The sequence below is a fragment of the Salmo salar genome, chromosome ssa28 (genome assembly GCF_905237065.1).
Source record: "Salmo salar chromosome ssa28, Ssal_v3.1, whole genome shotgun sequence".
NCBI classification, from domain to species: domain Eukaryota; kingdom Metazoa; phylum Chordata; class Actinopteri; order Salmoniformes; family Salmonidae; genus Salmo; species Salmo salar.
Genome location: NC_059469.1, coordinates 20573741 through 20598941, shown reverse-complemented (window position 1 = coordinate 20598941; position 25201 = coordinate 20573741). Strand labels below are relative to the sequence as shown.

General features: G+C 42.2%; 1 protein-coding gene across 2 annotated transcripts; it reads right to left on the bottom strand.

Annotated features, from left to right (window-relative positions):
* Positions 1-592: 592 nt before the first annotated feature.
* Positions 593-15347, bottom strand: tnfaip3 (tumor necrosis factor, alpha-induced protein 3). Of its 2 annotated transcripts, none has more exons than XM_014179932.2 (9): positions 15042-15347; positions 13532-13873; positions 8372-8562; positions 5423-5564; positions 4983-5153; positions 4595-4775; positions 3466-4355; positions 2951-3168; positions 593-2782 (listed from the first exon to the last, which is right to left on the bottom strand). In XM_014179932.2, exons 2-9 carry the CDS (start codon positions 13836-13838, stop codon positions 2480-2482), a joined length of 2403 nt encoding a protein of 800 aa, XP_014035407.1. In that variant the 5' UTR covers positions 13839-13873; positions 15042-15347; the 3' UTR covers positions 593-2479. The 2 variants fall into 2 exon arrangements, with proteins under 2 accessions (XP_014035407.1, XP_014035406.1); XM_014179931.2 differs by lacking the exon at positions 15042-15347 and adding an exon at positions 14556-14930.
* Between the last annotated feature and the right edge of the window lie 9854 nt (positions 15348-25201).

Sequence of the window (25201 nt, the reverse complement as noted above, 5' to 3'; positions counted from 1 at the left end):
AGCAGCGGTAGCTTCTGATGAAGACTTTCCTTTCAGCTGTGACTCAACTGTGAGGATTCTGAAGGGGGTTGCCTGCTTTTCAAGCACTATGGGCCACGGCCGTGAGAGGTCAGACGTGTGGGTTTACTTTCAGAATTACATTGTTAGAAAGAGTGAAAAAAAATAAATGAGAATTTTGTTAAAGTGAAACACATGTGTGTGTGAGAACCAAAATGCTTTAGAAACGTAATGTGGATGGTTTAGCTAAAAATATGAGCAAGTCAATGTGGTAGTGTTTAGCTGCACTTTGGCACAGGCCCATATGTCTCCACTGGAAAACACACCACACATCAGTAATAGAATCACTCTAAAAACAGAAAACACAGAATAATGTCATTTTTGAAAACCAATCATTGAGCAATATCCAGTCACCCACATACGAAATGTAGAAGTATGTTCTGTAGAGTTTGTTCACACACACGCAAGCACACACACACACACGCAAGCACACACACACACGCAAGCACACACACACACACACACACACAGTTTGTTGATACGCAAGCACACGCACATATACACACACAGTGTTGAAATAAGCAACAAGACAATGTCAGGTTTTCTTAATAAAAATAATTCATTTCAGGACAACATATAAATAAGTATTGAAACGCACAATACAGATAATATTTGATATGAATAAATACTTAACAAACAAAACAAAGCTTTTCATACAATACCCTATTATTGAAAGGTTACACAAAAATGTATCTCACAACTTTTGCATGTTTTGTTACAACTTTGCGTGTTTACGTCTAACATTGGAATGTCCCTATGCATGTCAAGGAAAGTACCATCCTAAATTCCGGAGCAGCTTATTAAGTATTGTGCAAGTAGTATGTGATGATCAGAGTTCCGACCCATAACCAAAGAGCATGTACTCCTTTGATGTCTCGTAATGAACTGACAACTAATTGCCCTTATATTATGTTTATCATCTGATTAAAGACCAGATCTCTGTCTAGGCTACCATAAATCAAATTTTTAACAGACGTCAGATATGCATATTGAACAGACGTTCTTTTGTTTCAACGTTGCGTTGGTTAAGAGGTCACGAGAATGCTTTGTAGATGATGGCACGTTTTTTTGGCAGGAACAAAAATGTCAGTTCAAATATATAGATATAAAAGAAGAAAAGGAATGTCAGTTTGCTTGCGCATATCACACAGGTGTGAGTATTGGAGTGAGGCATCGTGTGAGCAGAGCAGATTTCAGCAGAGCCCCTATGATGAAGAGGTACTGTACTGCAAGCCAGTTTCTACGGGTGGAGAGGTATTTTACTGTAGGCTGGGGCCTACCAGCTCATGGTAGCTAAGAGCACTGGCTGCCATGCCACAGCTACATGGTGTGAACCAAGCCAAGGGGGTGTGTTGCTCTTTCGTTTTTTTCCCCACAGGTGTATTTGTTTACCTTCTCTTGGCCTCCCTCCCTTCTCTGACTGAGGTATTGAGCTCTAAGGGGATTTCTCCTGCACTTATGTTTTCTTTCCTTTCCTTTCAAACACACACTCCTTTCTTCACTGGCAATCCCCTTGGACGAGATCAACTGAACTCTGCTCTTATCTTTCTCTGTAAGTTAGTCATTAACTAGGAGTCTGTGTGAAGGTAATTGCCCAGCATTAACAGAGGCCACATATAGAACATACTGTAACGCGGTACAACTCTCAGGGCAAGCATTAACTTGTATTTCTACAGTACAGATACAAAAGTGGTCAACAGCAAACAAGAACACAACCACAAAAGGCAACAGCATCTGTACTGCCAGCAGACATCTATGCGGCGGTGGGAGAGGTTGAATATTATTGAGTTCTAACTACTGTTTTCTCTGTCATGTCACAGAACCTCCATGTTTGATTTCTGTACAAGTAGCACCATACTTTTAAGGGTCCTGCCCACTCGCAAATGCTCAGATACTGTACATTAGCTGTCTAGGTAGGTGCAGTTTTTGAGACTGTAACTACTCCTGTTTAAACCCGAATTTTGACTAAACAAACTCATTTTGGCAGTGCGTGATGGCTTTGGCACAGCTTTGCACTTGTCAGAACTTTGGTCGATGAGGTTCTTAAACAAAAGCTGTGGTTTATCACATTATTGTGTAGGTAGCTAGCTGCTTGATAGATAATTCCTTGGCCGTATTATTAAGCAGTTTACACATTGCGCTTTTTTCAAGATACAATCAGTAGTCCATCATGATACAGTATGTACTTAGATACATACTGTACATATGTTGTCAGTTTTCTGACACGTATACCTCACTTCTCGTCCTGTACACGTGAGATAATAATAATTGCACTAAGAGGTATTCTGCCGGCCATTTCTACTGCCCCCGCTCTTCATGAACACATTTTAAAATGGGCTTTTGGCCGTAAGGTCACTAGTTTCAGAGATGCATTGACGAGCATCGTGGCACGGCCATTTTAATCTTCCCCAAACCTCTGGGCTCACCCCCTGTAGATCTGCTTAAAGAGGTCACATTCATTACAGTAGCCTTGCTTCTCTTGGTTAGCATAGTGGTCACAGCCTAAGGTTTTACAGCGCTGCTTTGTCTTCTCTTTAGGTGCCCCTGCCCTCTCCCTGCGACTCTCTCTCTGCCCCCGCGTGTTCCGCGTGTGGCACTCTGGACACAGGTCTGTGCAGCCAGGGGAGATGTTACTGCAGCCACTCCGCCTACACGTCGCCTGGGTCTGGGTCTGGGTCTGGGTCTGGGTCTGTCTGGTTCTGTCTCTTTCTGGTTTAGCTGTTCGCTGCAGAGAGAGAGAAAAACAGAGGAACATTGTCACTTGTGGAAGCAAATCATTCTATCTGATCTAAGACTTGTATTTACTCTCTGAAACATTGTAAAAAAATGATCTGCAAATCAAAATGTGGTGTACAGCCACTGACCCCTGTGTGAGAGGGAGGGAGACACTCACCATGACCAGTGGAGGGGAGTGGGTGCCGGGAGCCCTGGTAGCAGCCTGGTTGAGCCTGGTGCTCTGCTCCTTTACGTAGCACTTGTTGCAGTAGCCCTCCAGCATGACCTTGCCCATGGCCCCACAGTCCGTGCCCCGACAGCGCGAAGCATCCTGGAAACCTGCCTCTGACGCGTGACGACTCTGGATTGGAGCAGGGGGAGGATGAGGGGTCGCCACTGGGGGAGGTGAACACAGCGAAACCACACGTCAAACTCACATATGACCACACACAATATCAACTTATCTTGAGATTCCAGTAAATTTGCAGCTTTCCCAGTACTGTCTGGTGTAAACATTTTGTTTGTTTCATGTTGTCTCTAAGTATACTGATATAAGTAGATTAATAGTAGACATGACAGCTGTGGGTTTTATGTGGCCTGATTCCCTTTGATGAAATCAATGTTTTGCTGGGAAATTATTAGAAAAGCATTTCTTGTTAAAATGACTATGAACAAGTGGCTGATTAGACTTACGGTGGTTGGTTTGATAGTCCACATAACAGATGGTGCAGAATCCAAGATTCTGTTGAGTCCCAAAGAACTGGCATCCCGACCTCTTACAGGGCCGGCCAGACGTGTGGCCGTTGAGAGCCGAGGTCCCTGAGCGCTCAGAGTCCCTTGGCTGGGGCTGGGTCCATAACGACCCAGAGGAGGCCTCTATCCTGGCTGCTGCCGGTGGCTGGGGATCCTCGCCCCTCTCCGTAGCAGTCCTCTGGAGACACGGGGGGCACAGTCCGTTAAATATCCTGAAGGCCTTCTGGTGGCACACGTTGCACCGCTCTGTCTCCTGCTCCCGTCCCGCGCCCCACTGGGGCCAGCCGAGGTGGGCAGGCAGGGGGAGGCCCGAGGGGCCCTCAGCAGTGGGTGCATTCTGCCGGGTGTTGAAGCAGCGTTCACACAGACCATCGTGCTCCACGCTGAGGGTGAAAAGGCAGCCGGGTGTCTTGCACTTCATGGCGTGGGTCTCGCTGTACAGGCTGAGGCTGGGCGCCGTGGGTGGGGGAGGGACGGAGCGCGGGCTGGTTAACACCGCCCGGCAGCCACTACTACACTCTGGCTCACAAGCCTGACCACCGCCTTTCGTAGGAGCGGCCTCTATCCTCCCGTTGGGCTGGCCCTGGCGTTTCTCAAAGCACTCGTGGCAGTGTGGCTGGGTGTCCACGGAGACGTAGAAGGTGCATCGTGGTGTGGCACAGCGGATCTCGATAAGGGACAGCTGGGACACGGAGAAGGGGGGTGGTCTATGGGGCTGGGCGGCCCACAGTTGGTCCTTGTCCTCCTGCCAGCGCTTGTACTCGTGGTTGACCAACTGGAGGTAGTCCTCCATCAGGTTCATGTCCTCAGGCAGGTTCCCTTCATCCAGCCTGGGAGAGGCAACATGGAACACACTCAGAACTATTGATAGGCTAATCACACACCTCTCGGCCAGGTCCACAATATTGACAATTGGTTCTCAACTGACCCACCCGATTAAATAAAGTAAATACAAATGAAGTACTATTATGCCACAAACATACTTTTAAAAACAGATTTGTTGTGCTTTTTAAACAGTGCTTTATATCCTGTTCTCTGTAGTTCCCCATGCCTCTAGTGTCCTACCCACCTGGCAGCATTGATGATGCGTGTGGTATCGTAGCCCAGTCCAATGACAGGGATCTCAATCAGCATCAGGTAGTCCTTCAGCAGCCTCTCCTTCTGCGTCTGCTCCTTCTCCATCAGGAAGTGCACCTTGAGCTCCTCGAAGCCCCCGCGACCCGGGTTGATCAGCGGCACCGCTCGGATCTCTGGGGCACACAGTCATAATAATAATACATGAATAATACATAGGTGTTAGGTATATACCACTTTTCTGGGACCCAATGACGCTGTACAACAAAAACAGCAGAAGAAATGACTAAATGTAGTAGGATGCGGTATATAGGTCACATTCACCCTCATTCTACAAGCACTCCTCAACAGGGTAATCTATCAATGACAGTTACTGTACACACCCGGGCCACTGTCTTTGATGGTGATGAGGGGGGCAAAGTGCTGGGAGTCGTAGCCGAGCACTATGGGGTACTTGTAGCACTCCCCTGGAGGCCAGTGCAAAGGCAGGTAGATGCCCCCCACATTGAGGGGAGAGAAGGAGGAGCAGGATTTCATGCTGCGTAGCACCTGGTCTATAAGGATACAGCCATGAGTTAGATACTGGACACCATACTTGACTGACTGCTTCTACCGCAATAGTAGACAGACCTACAGAAAGAGGTACAGAAACTGTACACACCAGACCAGGGTCAAAATAATTTGTCAAACACTTTCAAAAATGTGTGCTTGAGTTTGACCTGTACAATTGAACCAACAGAATAGAGACGGAGCATACTTGTACAATGTAAACAGAACTTCTGATGAACTGAATGATGAAAGGCTCCATTGAGAAAGGCTGTACCTGCGATGACGATGATGGGCCTGCGGAGGATGTTTGAGAGGACAAAGATGTGTATGTCTTCGAGGGAGTCAAACTGCAGCCCGTTGCTGCTGGATACAGGTGATGCCATCTTGATGATCTTCTCCCATTCCTCCTCCCAATTCTGAAAATAAAAAACACTTTGAGTTAGGCTGCTTTGAACATTATGATACTACTAACAGGTGATAGTACTAAAAGACCTGGGCGATACCACTAACAGGTGATACTACTAACAGACCTGGGAGATACCACTAACAGGTGATACTACTAACAGAACTGGGCGATACCACTAACAGGTGATACTACTATCAGACCTGGGAGATACCACTAACAGGTGATACTACTAACAGACCTGGGAGATACCACTAACAGGTGATACTACTAACAGACCTGGGAGATACCACTAACAGGTGATACTACTAACAGACCTGGGAGATACCACTAACAGGTGATACTACTAACAGAACTGGGCGATACCACTAACAGGTGATACCACTAACAGGTGATACCACTAACAGGTGATACTACTAACAGACCTGGGAGATACCACTAACAGGTGATACTACTAACAGAACTGGGCGATACCACTAACAGGTGATACTACTAACAGACCTGGGAGATACCACTAACAGGTGATACTACTAACAGAACTGGGCGATACCACTAACAGGTGATACTACTAACAGACCTGGGAGATACCACTAACAGGTGATACTACTAACAGACCTGGGAGATACCACTAACAGGTGATACTACTAACAGACCTGGGAGATACCACTAACAGGTGATACTACTAACAGGTGATACTACTAACAGAACTGGGCGATACCACTAACAGGTGATACTACTAACAGACCTGGGAGATACCACTAACAGGTGATACTACTAACAGACCTGGGTGATACTACTAACAGGTGATACTACTAACAGACCTGGGCGATACCACTAACAGGTGATACTACTAACAGAACTGGGAGATACCATTAACAGGTGATACTACTAACAGACCTGGGAGATACCACTAACAGGTGATACCACTAACAGACCTGGGAGATACCACTAACAGGTGATACTACTAACAGGTGATACCACTAACAGGTGATACCACTAACAGGTGATACTACTAACAGACCTGGGAGATACCACTAACAGGTGATACCACTAACAGGTGATACTACTAACAGACCTGGGAGATACCACTAACAGGTGATACTACTAACAGACCTGGGCGATACTACTAACAGGTGATACTACTAACAGACCTGGGCGATACCACTAACAGGTGATACTACTAACAGACCTGGGAGATACCACTAACAGGTGATACTACTAACAGACCTGGGAGATACCACTAACAGGTGATACTACTAACAGACCTGTGAGATACCACTAACAGGTGATACTACTAACAGACCTGGGAGATACCACTAACAGGTGGTACTACTAACAGACCTGGGCGATACTACTAACAGGTGATACTACTAACAGACCTGGGCGATACCACTAACAGGTGATACTACTAACAGAACTGGGAGATACCACTAACAGGTGATACTACTAACAGACCTGGGAGATACCACTAACAGGTGATACTACTAACAGACCTGGGAGATACCACTAACAGGTGATACTACTAACAGACCTGGGAGATACCACTAACAGGTGATACTACTAACAGACCTGGGAGATACCACTAACAGGTGATACTACTAACAGACCTGGGAGATACCACTAACAGGTGATACTACTAACAGACCTGGGAGATACCACTAACAGGTGATACTACTAACAGACCTGGGTGATACTACTAACAGGTGATACTACTAACAGACCTGGGAGATACCACTAACAGGTGATACTACTAACAGAACTGGGAGATACCACTAACAGGTGATACTACTAACAGACCTGGGAGATACCACTAACAGGTGATACTACTAACAGACCTGGGAGATACCACTAACAGGTGATACTACTAACAGACCTGGGAGATACCACTAACAGGTGATACTACTAACAGACCTGGGAGATACCACTAACAGGTGATACTACTAACAGACCTGGGAGATACCACTAACAGGTGATACTACTAACAGACCTGGGAGATACCACTAACAGGTGATACTACTAACAGACCTGGGAGATACCACTAACAGGTGATACTACTAACAGACCTGGGAGATACCACTAACAGGTGATACTACTAACAGACCTGGGAGATACCACTAACAGGTGATACTACTAACAGACCTGGGAGATACCACTAACAGGTGATACTACTAACAGACCTGGGTGATACTACTAACAGGTGATACTACTAACAGACCTGGGAGATACCACTAACAGGTGATACTACTAACAGACCTGGGAGATACCACTAACAGGTGATACTACTAACAGACCTGGGAGATACCACTAACAGGTGATACTACTAACAGACCTGGGAGATACCACTAACAGGTGATACTACTAACAGAACTGGGTGATACGACAACAGGTGATACTACTAACAGACCTGGGAGATACCACTAACAGGTGATACTACTAACAGACCTGGGAGATACCACTAACAGGTGATACTACTAACAGACCTGGGAGATACCACTAACAGGTGATACTACTAACAGACCTGGGAGATACCACTAACAGGTGATACTACTAACAGACCTGGGAGATACCACTAACAGGTGATACTAGTAACAGAACTGGGTGATACTACTAACAACACTTTCAAATACTTGGGCTGCACTTGACTTAGCTTGCCTGGTACAATAACAACAATGGAATAGGCCCAAAAGTGCAAACTCCAAACTAAATCAAGCACACATCTTACTTTACTTTCCAAGTATCTGACATTATGCAGTTATCATTATGCACCCAGGTCTGCTATAGTAACACCATCCTAGCCGTAGCGGGGCCTCCGTTCCTCACCATGGTGCTGTAACGCAGGCCAGTCTGGGTGAACTCCTGAGACTGCAGCAGCTCAGTCTGGAAACGGGCTCTGAAGTTGCCCGTGTCTGTCTCCTTTAGCACGCTGTACAGAGCCTTCCTCAGGACCAGGTCTGTGTCCTGCACCCCCAGCATGTACTGAGATGCAGCATGGAGAAGACAGTTCCCATCTCCTGCAACACACATATACAGCCATGAGAAATGGGGGTAGATATTACATACGGCACAGGATACCCACTAGAACACATGTAAACAAGAATAACATGACCTAGACAAGCGTAAGGAGGATATCACATCCTTTATTAATAACAAACCTGTGTCAACAAATATGTCGACTGACTTTATTATGTTGACGCATTCAACTTTGTACAACTCCGTCTGGTTTGAGCCAGACACGTACAGTAGATGTTAAGTTTATCTCCAGTCCTTTAATATGAATCTGTGTTTATGTGAAATACAAAGTGCCCATCCTCACATCACCACAGGTAATACTGCGAGTCATTAACGGCAAAACTATCCATCACAGACAAAGACCTGTATCGCTTGGAGAAAATAGTCTAAAAGGAGAGGGGATTTCCAGTCAAGCTCTCACAGCGCTCTTTAGGCATCCATTATATCTGACCATCATTCATCACCTTACAGAGGAAATATAAAAAGGCCTGAGAAAGTTTGATGTCACAGACATCAACATGACTAAATATTTTTGTGGTCTTTGAGAGACCAGAAAAAAACTTTGTGCAAGTACTGTATGTACTGTGGGCTTTGACACAGTAGCCTGGTCCCACACTTTATGTATCAGTCTTCTATTGTTGTCATCATGCCATACAACATGGCTAAAACGGACTGGATCACTAGGCCTAAGACGCATACAGTATTGGTTTAAACTCTAACTGTATTTTAATTAGACTGTCGTATGGTCCCTTGGCACGTTAACACTGAAATAACCTAAACGAAATAAGCGAATGAAAGAACAGCCTTCAGTGATGACTGGAGAGGGTGACAGACAGGGGCTGAATGAGTAAATCAGGTAAATTACCAGTTGCGTATGCAGGTTTTAATCCAAGTTTAAGAAATCAATGGTAAACTGTATGGAGAAAATGTTGACTCCTATTGCAGGGCGGCGGGTCTTTTTGTCATTGTGAAACATCAGTGAGTACGGGGAGCCTAGCTCGTCTGAAATACCCTGCTGCCTGCCACACTAAAGAGAGGAATTTCCCTGAGTGTGGTTCTCTGTGACTAAGTGCCGTGAGGCTGCCATTCGACTCTTTCTTCCCTTGTCTGCTGCTCCATAGACATCAGACTCTGGACTTTCCAGAAGGGCGGAGCTTGGCTCGGCTGGAACGCTTTCTCTTTACGAGCTTCGCCAACGATCAGTAGAGGTCTCATTTTCGCGTGGGATGATATATTTTTATATTTACACACGCATATTTCTTTACTTAAAAAAGGAAGTTCTGAGTACTGACATGGAACACCTTCTGCCTTCCTCTTTTTTGTCTTCCGCCAGGCTGAAAAACCAGTCTGGGCCTGTAGAGGTGGACACTGTGTTGCACCACTGTTTTTACATATGTATTACTATATGTGCACCGCTATATATGTATTACTATGTGCACCACTATGTAATATGTACACCACTATTATACCTATGTAATATCTGCACCCCAGTCTGTAGATACCTGCTGCCAATAGAGGCAGGACATGAGCCTAGCAGGGATAAAAGGGAAAGGGGCCTAAAATGTTTTTTCTATTTCTATCCTTTAAATAATTTGATGTATGAGGAGAAAGCTTTCCGTCAGTAAAGGGAACATTCTACCCGAGCAACAACAAACCTCCGCACAGAACAGGAAATCTTGATTATGTTCCATCTTAAGGTTGAATCATACTGGACAAAAACATACTTCTGGTAAAAACACACTATGCTTGTTGTGTTGTCAGAATCTTCATATGTAGACGTAAAACCTATACCTGGGGTGTATTCAGTGATTTGAAAAGATTTTACATGTTGCAGATAGAAATGGAATGAGATCTGACACAATTGCCTATTTTAAATGATAAATGGCAATTGTATATGTTCTTCTACATAATAAATTAATATCTGAACTTTCTGTAATGTTGCACTCTGCCGAACATTGTGAACAGACCCCTACAGTTGTATATTAATCAAACAATAAAATAAAAAATAACCTGGGCAACCCAGGTAACCCTGCCTTTGAATGTCTGCCTTCAGACTATAAAATCATGTTGGTGAATGGGCAATTCCCTGGGAAAGTCAACCTGAGCATGCAAAATAAAGTTAGTCATTTGCAAATGAAACCACTTTCATAATTATCCAAGGTCTAAATGTAGGAGTGCAAGCTTTATTTAACCAGTTGAATTTGGGCCATTACAGAGTAGGAGAGCTTGTTTTCCACACTCACAGCTGTCCACTAGTGTTTGTTAAAAGGTTGAGATGTTAATGAAGTAATACAGACCTAATGAAATGTCTTCAGTTGTATTTGCTAGTCTTACAGTCTTGTGAAGTTGGGGGGGGGGGCAATGTAACATCCATGCCCCTTACATCGGATCATCTTGAAACTTTCTCTGCAACGTTAACTTTCATCAAATTGTTTTATATATCAGTATCCTTTTTCAGCGTTATGATAGTCGTAACACCCATAACGGTAATGGATGTGATGGATATGAATTTATCATATCTTAGCTTCAAAAGCATGTGCATTCACACATTTTGTGTGCTTGTTCTGAGATGTATTCTTAGACTTTTACAGAGGTAATATTGATATCTTGAACATTATGTGATATCATTTCCCATACACGGTAGTAGTTTTTTTAAGATAGAAAGATGAAAAGAGTGTTTATCCACAATCTGTGATTAGTCCTGGATTAGTTCAAATGAAACCCCCAAAATATGCTGACTTCATTCAGGGTCCAGTAAAATGGATTGGTGTTATATGCACATCGACAGTATTTTACCTCATTTGCATAATGTTATATCATATTTCCGATAAGGTGTAATACAAGAAAAATGACATATTTGTGTCTACATTCAGTTGGTAAAGGTTCATTTTGATATACACTACCGTTCAAAAGTTTGGAGTCACTTAGAAATGTCCTTGTTTTTGAAAGAAAAGCAAATTTTTTTGTCCATTAAAATAACATCAAATTGATCAGAAATACAGTGTAGACATTGTTAATGTTGTAAATGACTATTGTAGCTGGAAACGGCTGTTTTTTTATTGAATATCTACATAGGCGTACAGAGGCCCATTATCAGCAACCATCACTCCTGTGTTCCAATGGCACATTGTGTTAGCTAATCCAAGTTTATCATTTTAAAAGGCTAATTGATCATTAGAAAACCCTTTTGCAATTATGTTAGCTCAGCTGAAAACTGTTGTCCTGATTAAAGAAGCAATAAAACTGGCCTTCTTTAGACTAGTTGAGTATCTGGAGCATCAGCATTTGTGGGTTCGATTAGAGGCTCAAAATGGCCAGAAACAAAGATCTTTCTTCTGAAACTCGTCAGTCTATTCTTGTTCTACAAGAAAAAGCTTGTCCATTTCATGTAACATCCATAACGCCTCTTACTTGTTTCATTTCTCCACCATGCCAATATATAGAATTTCGCTTTTTGGGATATACACTCACCTTAAGGGTTACTATAGATGCACACATCAACATTTTCATTTATATTTTGTTTGGCCATTCTGTGACACATTAAAGTTGTGATTTTGCCTAAAATCAGTATGTGGTATTTTCAATATTCTCGTTTAGAATAATGTGATTTTTTTTATCAGCAACAGAATGACCATCCATTATTTGGCAACAGTGGGAATCCACTGTCTCACAATGTCCTGCTTTGTCTCTCATGTCCTGCTCTGCTTCTCCTGTCCTGTTCTTATTCACCGGTCACCTGACACAATAGATTAATTCCAGTGAGTCAGCAGCCAGCCAGCAACAGACAGGGTGGTCCTCCTCAGTCTGAAAGTCCTCTGCTGAAAGTCATGGCTGCTGTGTCATTCAGAGGAGAGGCTACTGTATGCGCTGATTTCCCAAATTAAGGCCTAGCTGGGCCCTCCAGAAACTTCTATGAGAAAATGTTATCCTTTCATTAGGAAGGAAATATGTATGTTAACGGGTGTTTCTCAATTGGATTTCCAGGAAGACAAACTTTTGTTATCACTATCATTTTACTGGAAATACTGTAGTTTCAACATGTAGGGAAAAGCCAATAGCCTATGATTCATGTTTCATGTACTGTTACTTTGTTATGACAGTATTAAATTACCAAAGATTCAAGATGTCTATTCCACAGGTGAGAAGATATTTACCCTCAATAAGACAACACACAAACAAGCCTAATAACCTGGTTATATCTCCTCCTGACAATAACATTCCATCTTTGCAATGATTCAATGAAATTACAGGATTGACATGGTAACTCACACACGTGTGAGTCAAGACAGGTGGGGGTGTTTGCTGTATGATTTGTGAATAAAGGTCCAACTCACTTAGCTACTTATTGAGAGAAGGGGTATACCCAAACCTCCACTGCAAGGTATGAATCTAACCAGACGGAAACTGAGCACTACAGAGTTTGAATGCGTCAACAGAATAAACTCAGTCAACATGGTCTTTAGAAAAATGGAGGGGAAATTATCACTATGACACCATAGAATTTCTGCTTTGGGATCTCCCACATAATTACCCTAGACGTCAGGATTTAGATACGCTGAACAAATCCTGTACTGTAAATCTTCAGAGTCATGTTAGGTACCAGTCAAATCAAGAGCTGCTAATGGTCCTTCTAAACGATAACAAATCTCACCATTGTCATTTACCATAATGTTTGAGTACCAGTGTTTCCCCTATATTCATTTAGCAGCGTTGGCCCAGCGCTTTTAAATGGATATTTGTTGGCTCAATGACTGGAAGTCTATGTTAACAGCTAGCATGTCATTGCGCTAACGCTAGTAGCAATGCACCCCACTCCCCCAAGTTACCCTGCCGCTGCTGCTGAAATAACTCATAGGGGAAACAGTATGAGTAACTCTTACTCTTCAGTGTCAAGGTCTTTCAAACTCCTTTGACAAATACCCCCTCCCCTACTACCAGCAAGGGGAACAGAAACCCAAACTAATACATTACCATTGGTTCTCAATGGCACCATCTTCTTGACCTCGCGGCACCAGTTGAGCTTCTTCTCCTGCTCTAGGGAGCTCTGCATGGCCCTGTCCAAGATGGCTGCCTGGATGACCTGTTGGAAGGCCTGAGGGAACTGGCTCATGCTGATCATCTCCAGGGTGTAGCGGTGCATGCCCCGCAGGTGGTGCATCAGGCCTCCGCTGGCCGCTGGCTTCACCACATCGTTGGGCACCCGCTCCCGGATCTTGACCGCTTTCAGCAGGTTACTCACAAAGAGGAACTTGGGCAGGAAATTCTGTCCCTGGGACATGGTGTTCACCAGATGTAATGTGTACAAACGCAGAACTGAAGAGGAGAAAAATAAAAAGTTGTTGGTTGGTTTCATTGGCAGCACGTGGTTCTGATCACTGGACTATATAGGCCACTTCTAATACTAGACAAATTGTGGGTAATGAATAAAGACAAACAAGAGGGCTTTTGTGTTATTTTCCAAGTTAGAATTTCCCCACAGCCTCTGCCGCCCCAATGGGATTGAGGCACATGACAGACGCCTTCTACAAACTGATGGTGATTTCCAGACCCAAAGCCAAAGGACAGCGCTAGGCAGTGGCTAGTAGAAATCATAAGGCCCACTCACACCCACCATCACAGAAAAGTCAGTAATAATGACAATGATGCATAAGAACTGCACAGGATGGAACTATTAAAAACCCTTACAGTTCTTTTCAGTATTCAAGATGGAGGACCATTGAAACAGGAACTTGAAAGTAATGTGTTTTAACATCAAGAATAACACATTGCTCATCAATCAACAGTCATCTCCCATCTGTAGAACAGTCTGTCAGATATCTATACCCATTTCATATAATATGACAATAAGCTGTTAAGACCTTATGGAGAGGTACCTACCTACAATGTGATATATACTGTAACTGTATATTATGGGCACCGTATACATTATTTAGAACGAAACAATTCAAGCAACAAAACAATTCAAGCATCCTTCATCAATTACAGTATAGATTACCTTGAAGGCGCATAATGTCATTGTTGGAGAACCTCTAAATATCCATGTAATAAGGAGACTGTCGCTCTTTCGATATTGGCAGACATTGAAGCGTTGGCACAATGGTGAGCGCTGCGGTTTACACAAAACACAATAACAGGAGTCTACTGACGTTCGGATTACGTAATTCCTCTGACAGCAACGGTTGAAACATTGTAACATTGCATCGCGAGTATTGTCAAAATATAGTTACAATGTAACATTAATTATTTATTCCACTGGGTAATGTTTTTTTAATTGCTTGAGGGTGACGTCTTCGTAAACAATGGCTGTCAGAACCATGGCGCCCATGCCAACGCGCATACCTCTCTGTCTGTGTCCCCAGAAACTCAATGCTACGACCAAGGCCTCTCAATGTTAGTCAATAGTAAATATCTTTCAAATGCTTAAACGAAAGTGAGTTACAATCCTTGGTAAAGAAATATATAGAATATGAATGAATATTACCTGTGCTATATGTCGGTACTAAGACTACCAACAAAGCCTAAGGATGCTCCGGGTAGTCCTCTGCCACTTCAATCAGGTTAACCGCAGCAGTCCACACAACGCCATTCAGCCTTCTACACAATCAATTCTATTTTGGTTGATTCACTGTATAGACCGTCAAAGCATAGATCACGTCCCACAACTTAATTTAGTTAATGTAGACGGAGAAAAAAAAACTGACTAAAGGGGATTTCCAGTGTTAGGGACTTTCCACATATCTCTCAGTCACAACCTTCAGACGTAGTTACATCTCACACACAATAGGTGGTGTCTGAGCGAAACGCCATTAGGCTACGTTCTCCGGGTCGTGTTGGTGACGAATAGCGTACTGAAATGTCTGGTCCCACCTACCGTGCACAGACGAGGGTTAGTGAGCACAAAGAGGGAGCGTCATTTTCTGACCCTTGTGAGACAGAAAGCCAGCCCTAGAATAAATAATTACATTGAAATGAGAGAAGTCCTGAATATGACCAAAACACTGAATTAGATTCATGCATAAAATGTAGGCTTCGGCCTACATACGCTAATCGTATTATGGGAGAAATGTATTTTACCTTCAGTTAACTAGGCAAGTCAGTTAAGAGCAAATTCTTATTTTCAATGACGGCCTAGGAACAGTGGGTTAACTGCCTTGTTCAGGGGGAGAACGACAGATTTTTCCCTTGTCAGCTCAGGGACTCGATATTTCAACCTTGCGGTTACTAATCCAACGCTCTAACCACTAGGGTACCTGCCGCCCCAAATGTATTGCCATGGATAGAATAGAATAGAATGCAATATAATATAATTGATACTTCATTGTCCAATTGGTTAGAATGGCTGCTGGTCTGCCTCTCTATCCTCTCAACAGTGTAGGTAGGCTACACATACTGTACTCAAGGATTTGCAAACACATTTACAAGGAGATATCTGATTAATCTCAAATAATTATTCTAGGGTGAGGGGTTTACACACAATTCATTTGAGTTTATTAACAAATGTAATGCATATAAAAGGATATGTGTAATTACACGTAACCTCATGGCAACTCTATATAGACAATTATTTGCACCAGCTTTCATAACCAACCCTCAGCAACACAGAGAATCCTACTTTAACTGCATTGTAAATAAGAGTGTTTAGGTGCTCCCCCTCTGGTGTAATGCATTCTGATGAAGGTATTTTGCAGTAACTGTAGAGGAAGTCAGGAAATAATTTACCTGGTCCTCTACCAGATAACAACTGTGCAGTGTAGAACAAAATCTATACGAATTGCAATGGCATTATTGCTAATGAAATCCATGGTCCAAAAGCATAACAGACAGCTTGATCAATTAAACTGCAACAATTTGATTTCATACGGTATACAGTACAATACTAAAGTTAAACTTGAGTCATTACTAGCGCTGTCACTATAGTCAAAGAGGAAGAGGCGAAGAGAGATGTTTTACTCCGCCCAAAATCGTCTACGAAAATAAGCCCACTAAGTGGGACATTTTTTTGTGTTGTGTCGTATTTGCTAATTTGCTACGTGAGGCTTATTTGATCGAATAGACGTTTCGTAATGGTTAGGTTGTTACAAATGCACTGATATAAGTGGGGGAAAACGACTTTATATGGGAGTTGTGCCTGTTGTCATAGAGATAGATAGAGGACTAATCGTGAATATAACCTGCTTTAGCATGGACATTGCTATTTAGGGCTTCCACCATTTCAAAGTAGTCAACTGGGTGGGGATTACTATGAGTTGGGAGCAATCAGCCAATAAAGAAGAAGAAAATGGACTACTTTAAAATGGAGATCATGCTGGAGATCATGCTCATGCTGTCACAGACGCTATAGTGGCACAAATACAAAGAGGAGTCCTCTATCTCTATGGCCTGTTGTTCACACCCGTATCTGCCCTCTCATTGGCTGGAATGGTCCCACCTGATCATGCCTCCTCCCGCCTGCCTTCCATCTTCGAGGACATGTATTTCCAGCGTTAGAGCGGTCACTTGACTATCTTTTCAATATAATAGACAATCTTTGCTATAGTCTAACTAGTTTAAAGGGAACGCTTGGTGATATCAATCCTAAGCAGCAGTGACATCTATTGGATAAAGTTGTAAAAATACATTTTGGGGAAATATGCAAAAAGTAACACAAGGGGGCAGACATGTTACATGGTGAGAATGTCACAGAATAAAAGGTGGCCTATCATCCAAATTGACATGCACAAAGCAGATGCTCCATATTCTGCAATGGTTTAAATACTCCATGAAAGTACAAAACACAGATGGTACCAAAATATCTTACTCAAAAACAGTTCTCAACAGCATGAACTAGAATTGGGTGCATAGGCATGTCTTGAATTTCAATATTGATTGGTTCCCTCACCATCAAGTGGTTGCATTCACTCCACATGTAGCTGTTTAATAACTACAATCGTATTGTTAAGGTTGGTTACTGCAGTGTATTAATCCATGGCTTATTCATACCAAGACAAAGATGAGAGAATCTTGATTGATACATGGTATACAATGAGGGTTTGGTCCATATAGAATAAGAATTCTAATTGTATGGTTTGGTAAATGGGCCTTCAATGTGGAGATAGGGTGCACACAAAAAATATACAAGTTTGTTCTTGCTTAGTATTTTACATTTATTGAATTCAGTATTTAGCCAACCGCAACATTTTATCTGCTGCCTTTCTAAAGGGAGGCTGGTGGTCAATGGACTTTACCAATGAGAAATGTAACCACAGTCATACACAGCAAATGCTTTACTGTATTCGATCACTGCCCTACAGTGCCTTCAGAAAGTATTCTCACCCCTTGACTTTTTACACATTTTGTTGTGTTGCAGCCTGAATTTAAAATTGATTAAGTTTAGATTTTTTTGTCACTGGCCCTACACACATTACCTCATAACGTCAAAGTGGAATTGTTTTTCGAAATTTTTACAAATGAATAAAAAATGACAAGCTGAAATGTCTTGAGTCTATAAGTATTCAACCCATTTGTTGTGGGAAGCCTAAATATGTGCTTAACAATTCACATAATATGTTGCATGGACACACTGTGTGCAATAATAGTGTTTAACATGATTTTTTAATGACTACCTATTTTCTGCACCCCACACGTACAATTATCTGTGAGATTCCTCAGTCCAGCAGTGAATTTCAAACACAGATCCAACCACAAAGACCATGAAGATTTTCCAATGACTCGCAAAGAAGGGCACCTATTGGTTAAAAAAAGCAGACATTGATTATCCCTTTAAGCATGGTGAAGTTATTAATTACACTTTGGATGGTGTAACAATACACCCAGTCACTACAAAGATACAGGCATCCTTCCTAACTCTGTTGCCGGAAAGGAAGGAAAATGCTCAGGGATTTCACAATGAGGCCAATGGTGACTAAAACAGTTACATAGTTTAATGGCTGTGATAGGAGAAAACTGAGTATGGATATACAACGTTGTAGTTACTCCACAATACTAACATAATTGACAGAGTGAAAAGAAGGAAGCCTGTACAGAAAAGTAATACTGAAGTAATACTGCAACAAAATGTGACAAAGCAGTTAACTTATTGTCCTGAATACAAAGTGTTATGTTTGGGACAAATCCAATACAGCACTTACTGAATACCACTCAATATTTTAAAGCATAGTGGTGGCTGCATCGTGTTATGGGTATGCTTGAAATCATTAAGGACTGAGGAGATTTTCAGGATAAAAAATAAACATAATGGAGCCACAGGCAAAATCCTAAAGGAAAACCTGGGTCCGTCTGCTTTCCACCAGACACTGGGAGATGAATTCACCTTTCAGCAGAACAATAACCTAAAACACGAAGCCAAATCTACAATGGAGTTGCTTACCAAGAATACAGTGAACGTTCCTGAGTGGCCAAGTTACAGTTTTGACATAAATCTGCTTGAAAATCTATAGCAAGACTTAAAAATGGTTGTCGAGCAATGATTAACAACCAATTTGACAGAGCTTGAAGAATTTAAAAAATAATAATGGGCAAATGTTGTACAATCTAGGTGTGTAAACCCCTTAGAGACTTACCCAGAAGGATTTACAGCTGTAATCGCTGCCAAAGGTGATTCTAACATGTATTGACTCAGGGGTGTGAATACTTATGTAAATTAGATATTTCTGTATTTCATTTTCAATAAATATGCAAACATTTCTAAAAACATGTTTTCTCTTTGTCATTATGGGGTATTGTATGTAGATGAGTGAGAAAACAATATATTTAGTCCATTTTGAATTCAGGCTGTAACACAACAAAATGTGGAATAAGTCAAGGGGTATGAATACTTTCTGAAGACACACTATAGTGAACAGGACCAAAGTGGCACTCATGGAACTATATTATGGTATACAGGGGTCCCAGTGTTTCAGAACTTCATGAAACAAATTGAAAGTACCTTTCATCTACTGTGAGCAATGGGAAGAAAAAAGTTTTGTATCATAAATATAAACCGAATGGCTGGGTGTGCTGTTAAGATCACATAACTTGACATTTTGAGTTTTAAAGTGCAGTAAATGCATTTCGCACACACAAATAACATAATAATAAAATTATATTTATGAACAGTCTACAGCCTTTTGTATATTATTGCCTGTCCTTTATCATGTGGTATTGCACCTGCTAAACTGACAGTTGTATTTGCATGATAAAACATATACTGTAAGTTGTGTGATGTACTGATTGCCTGTTGAACCTGCACCTGAGGGGTTAGAACCAAACTGCCAAGCATGGGAAATTACAGGGCAAATCACTACCATACCATTGGCCCCAGTGCCATCTTGAGTCCAAAAGGAGGTGGGCAGATTGGTCCCTCACTTTTCACAAAGACGCAAAGGCGTGCTCTTTATGAAAGCTGGGGAAGTCTATAAAAATCAGCCTCTGATCTCCTCACCGGCAGTTTACCACTAAAACATTTTTATAATCAGCCTTTATTGTTCATTCCCTCCTTGTGGGAGATGCGCCCATGTTCATTTTTTAAAAGGGCAAATCAACCATAATTCAGTTTATAAACTGCTGCGGCGGGTGAGAATGCCTGGATGAATATTCATTAGCCTCCCTCAAGCTGCCACGCACTGTGATTCATTAGGCATATGTAAATATCACTCACTTTAATTGCCCCTAAACTGACTCAACATAATGTTGTCATTAGCAAATTATTACTTATTTGTGATACTAATGGTACAGTATGCTGTGCATGTTAAAAAAACACATATATGATTGCAATTATAATCCCCTTTTTCAGGGCAGTTTGTTGTCCCATTGTCAGGGTGTTGAGGAGTCTGGTGTATTATGGACAGAGTTGGGGTGATGGTAATGAGTGAGTTAGGGAGGGAGGAAGGTGGGAGCTCTCGTCTGCTCTGTTGATGTGCCAACAATTAAACAAACTGGCACTTTGATGGGTTTAGGACACCGTTGATTTTCCTCTCCCTCCCTGCCCACCCCTGACTTCCTCTCCCTGCCCTCCCCTCACACACGGCAGCAGCGCTCCTTCACCATCTCATCTATCCCTCTCATTTGCAGTGATTACCAGGATTAGTATGGCTGACTGGCATTAGTAGATAGGTGCTGTAGAGGTGAGGCTGGGGCAGTACACTGCATGGCTTGTGACTGTGGTGTAGCCTGCCTCTCACAACTTTCTCCATTTGCTGCAACCTATAGGAAAAACACAATATTTTGCTCCTTTTACATGTCTTTCACAAGCGCATCAAGACTGTACGTCTTGTAAACCATCTTTCGTTTACTCCACTTTTTCATAAATAATTATCTATTTTTTTGTTATTTTCTTTAAAAGTGGAATTTAGAGCAAAATATAAACACAAACAAATCTTAACTGATAATAGATTCTGTGCTCTATTTATTTTCTTAATTCCCCCTATTAGAATAACATATACATGTTTATTTCAGGTGTTGATAAATGCTTCTAATGTTTTCAAAACATTTGTGTTTCATATTTTACTTAAAAATATCAACAGTGCCTCTATACATTGCCACATTTTGCTACATTAGCAAATAATTACATTAGATTTTTATCAAAGAATATCCACATATTTCATCTTATAAATGTGGCTTATTCGGCTTTGTTAGTTATTGGTAATGAGATCAGAATTTGTGAATTCAGTTAATTGATTTACAAATATGAACAACTTTAACTTCAATTTCAGTCTTTATCTTGTAGATTCTGTATATTATGCCCATTCCAATTCATCATTCTCAAAATTCTATCGCTACAGAAAAAACAATTTCCTTGACCTAAAGTTTCCTTTGTCAATATACTTACTGTTATATACAAAATTATCCTCACCTATTTATTTGGCCAGTCATCAACAGACAAATTCTGCTTTAGTAACTAGGGATTTAATGATAATGAGAGTATTCATGATTAGTTGTTTTTGTTGTTGTTATAAAGACTGGTCTGAAAATGAGACTGTTTAGTAATCCAGGCATGTATCACAAGTTCATGGTGACAAAACCGTGTTTGACCCTAACAGATCCTTAACCTGAAACTGGTCCAGATTCTTGTAATTCAGTTGGGAATATATTCAGGGGGAATCATGTAAATGTATTTGATGAGGGTGATGCCACATAAAACATTTTTAACTTCCACTACCAACACTAATACTCCCTCCTACCCCTGTAACCAACTCCCTCAAATCCCTAACTCTGGGCATCACTAACGTGCACATTTTTTACAACCCAGCAATTAAGCTGTTTGGAGTTTTTTATGAGGCCAGTTGCACTCGGCACAACAACGATGACAAAATGGGGGAACAAAAAAAGAAGAGGGAAAGTAAGAAAGGGGAGAGGGAAAGGGGAGAAAAGGGGAGAAAAGGGGAGAAAGGGGAGAAAGGGGAGAAAGGGGAGAAAGGGGAGAGGGTAAGGGGAGAAAGGGAAGAAAGGGGAGAAAGGGGAGAAAGGGGAGAAAGGGGAGAGGGAAAGGGGAGAAAGTGGAGAAAGGGGAGAAAGGGAGAAAGGGGAGAAAGGGGAGAAAGGGGAGAAAGGGGAAAGGGAAAGGGAGAAAGGGGAGAGAGAAAGGGGAGAAAGGGGAGAGAGAAAGGGGAGAAAGGGGAGAGAGAAAGGGAGAAAGGGGAGAGAGAAAGGGGAGAAAGGGGAGAGAGAAAGGGGAGAAAGGGGAGAGGGAAAGGGAGAAAGGGGAGAGAGAAAGGGGAGAAAGGGGAGAGAGAAAGGGGAGAAAGGGGAGAGAGAAAGGGGAGAAAGGGGAGAGAGAAAGGGGAGAAAGGGGAGAGAGAAAGGGGAGAATGGGGAGAGAGAAAGTGGAGAAAGGGGAGAGGGAAAGGGGAGAAAGGGGAGAGAGAAAGGGGAGAAAGGGGAGAGAGAAAGGGGAGAAAGGGGAGAGGGAAAGGGGAGAAAGGGGAGAGGGAAAGGGAGAAAGGGGAGAGAGAAAGGGGAGAAAGGGGAGAGGGAAAGGGAGAAAGGGGAGAGAGAAAGGGGAGAAAGGGGAGAGAGAAAGGGGAGAAAGGGGAGAGAGAAAGGGGAGAAAGGGGAGAGGGAAAGGGAGAAAGGGGAGAGAGAAAGGGGAGAAAGGGGAGAGAGAAAGGGGAGAAAGGGGAGAGAGAAAGGGGAGAAAGGGGAGAGGGTAAGGGAGAAATGGGAGAGGGTAAGGGAGAAATGGGAGAGGGTAAGGGAGAAAGAGGAGAGGGTAAGGGAGAAAAGCTAATAAAGTCATGTGATTGATGATCCTCTTTTCCCAAAGGGTCCAACACCATGTAAATTGGCCCAGACAATGCATTATGGATAAGGCAGTTGAGATTATAGCTTGTTAATGTGTCCCTCCCTCCTAACCCACACACAGCATCCTTCCCTCCCCACTAGCCTCTCTGCTTCTGTGCCGGCGATGACATGGTCACCTCATTGTCAGGGCATGCGGATCTTTAGGTGCAGATGGAGAGTGGTGTCTCTGCTGCAATCTGCCAGACGTTGCTGCAGTGCGGGGGTGAGTGTGTCTGAGAGAGGGAGATCCTGAGGCAGAGTGGAGACTTGCCCAAAGACAAGCAGTCAGCAAAGGACAGGGCTGTGGCCATGTCCCATCGTTCCTCTGGTGACCCAGTGTGGTCCACACAGCCATGCGTCCTGTCCAGGGAGACGAACGTCAGGCCATCTGTTGAAAGTTGGGGAGGAAGGCGCTTGCTTTGTTAGCCTAATACTGGGATTAGATTGAGGATGATTGGCCGAACTAGGGGGTTCCATAACCATGAGTGGTGCCCTGATCATTATACTGTTTACTGTGTCATCCCATTCATTTGGCATTTCATGGTTATGGTGAGGATTAGGGTAAGAATAGATGTCCCTGGATCAGTGCATCCATACTCGCTCAACAGGTCAAATCCAAAGTTTTACGTAGTACATGCAGCATGTGCAGGGATGATATTCTGCATGCAGTCAATGGCGTAACAAAAAGTGAAACCTATCTAACAAATGTGTCACTGTTTAATTGATTTATGGTTGAAATATTAAAGTCATTTTCTATTTACAAAGTACAGTAACCACACAGCATTTAAATAATTTGCATCCAATTTACCATAAAAACTATTAGCAGCTCCATTAGCCAACACAAAGCCAACACAAACTCTTTCATGGTGAAACAGTACAATGACCAACTATAATCACCTACCTATCAAAGACTATTTTGGTATGATATACTACATCTCTAAAATTGAAGTCAGTGCATCTAAGTAAATGATAATTAACAAAAGTTACACTGTGTTTACCACTAAATAGAGATGTATGGGATGAACCCCCATCTTTCTCCTTCACAGGAGCTGGCAAGCAGGCGTATATTAAAAGGGACACATTTAGCCGTTTTCTTCAATGTCGTAAAGAGGCTGTTAACATGATTGTTTTAAAATCCATCTGCTTCTTTTGACACGTCCAGATAATGTTGGGATTGTGTTGATTTGAAGGAATTTGTGCACCATATGCTGCCAGGGCCAGGCACCTTCATTTAGGCGAGAGACACTGCTGCAGGTCTTAATGGCAACATCATTTTAGCTTGTTTATCTAATGCGACTGTTTCATGTAATTTATAGAGCTGTTGGCTGGGTTCATTCCACCACTGCATGCTAAGGAGACAGACATAAGATATGCTAATGCAAATGTTGGCCGAACTTTGCAGCAGTTAAACAAAGCATTTGCATTTGATATAGCACATAATAAACTGGTTATTAGCATTTTAAATATGTCAAACAAACTTGAAAAATGTGGGGTGCGCTGTTGGCTTTTATAGCTCACAGCCACACACACCACAGCCCCATATGAAAGTCTGTGATTTAATGTTTCTGTACAATGTCACATAAAGATGCTTAACTCTGTTGACAGGCCTAAACTGTCAATTATTCAACACACAATTTGTAAAAAGGACAAGAACAAGTATATTACTTTAAATAAGTCCCATTAAGATTCTGTTAAAATGTGCCTAACAGAATATGTTACAGTATCCAACTTTGAGAAAACTATTGATGGCCTTTGTCCTCTTGCTAAGAAGTTGTAAACATCACTTTAAGACTATTTGATTAAAGACATTAAGCTATATGATTGCTATGAAGCAAGACTATTCATTGCCAGTTAAAGAGCACCTTTGTAATTCTACAGATTCAATACATCTGATACGGTACAGATGTCGAATCTTAATTTGATCACCCTCTTGCAGGAGATGCAGGAAATGTCAAACTTCTAGTGTATTGAGGTTTAGAAAGGCTTCTGAAGTTTGTAATTTTCACTTTGAAATTTCAGACTTGATTTTCCTTTACAATTATTTTTATCAACCCCTACAAAAATGACCTATAACAATAATCCATATTTCCTGTTGCTGCAGGATTATTTTCCTGCTGTAGCAAACTGGCTCAAATTAAGATCTTACACCAGTACCTTGTGACTAACAGGAATAGACAGACAGACAGACAGACAGACAGACAGACAGACAGACAGACAGACAGACAGACAGACAGACAGACAGACAGACAGACAGACAGACAGACAGACAGACTGACTGACTGACTGACTGACTGACTGACTGACTGACTGACTGACTGACTGACTGACTGACGTATCCAAAGGGACTGGAGGACTATAATAAGAGTACAGATGGCCCTGTAAAAA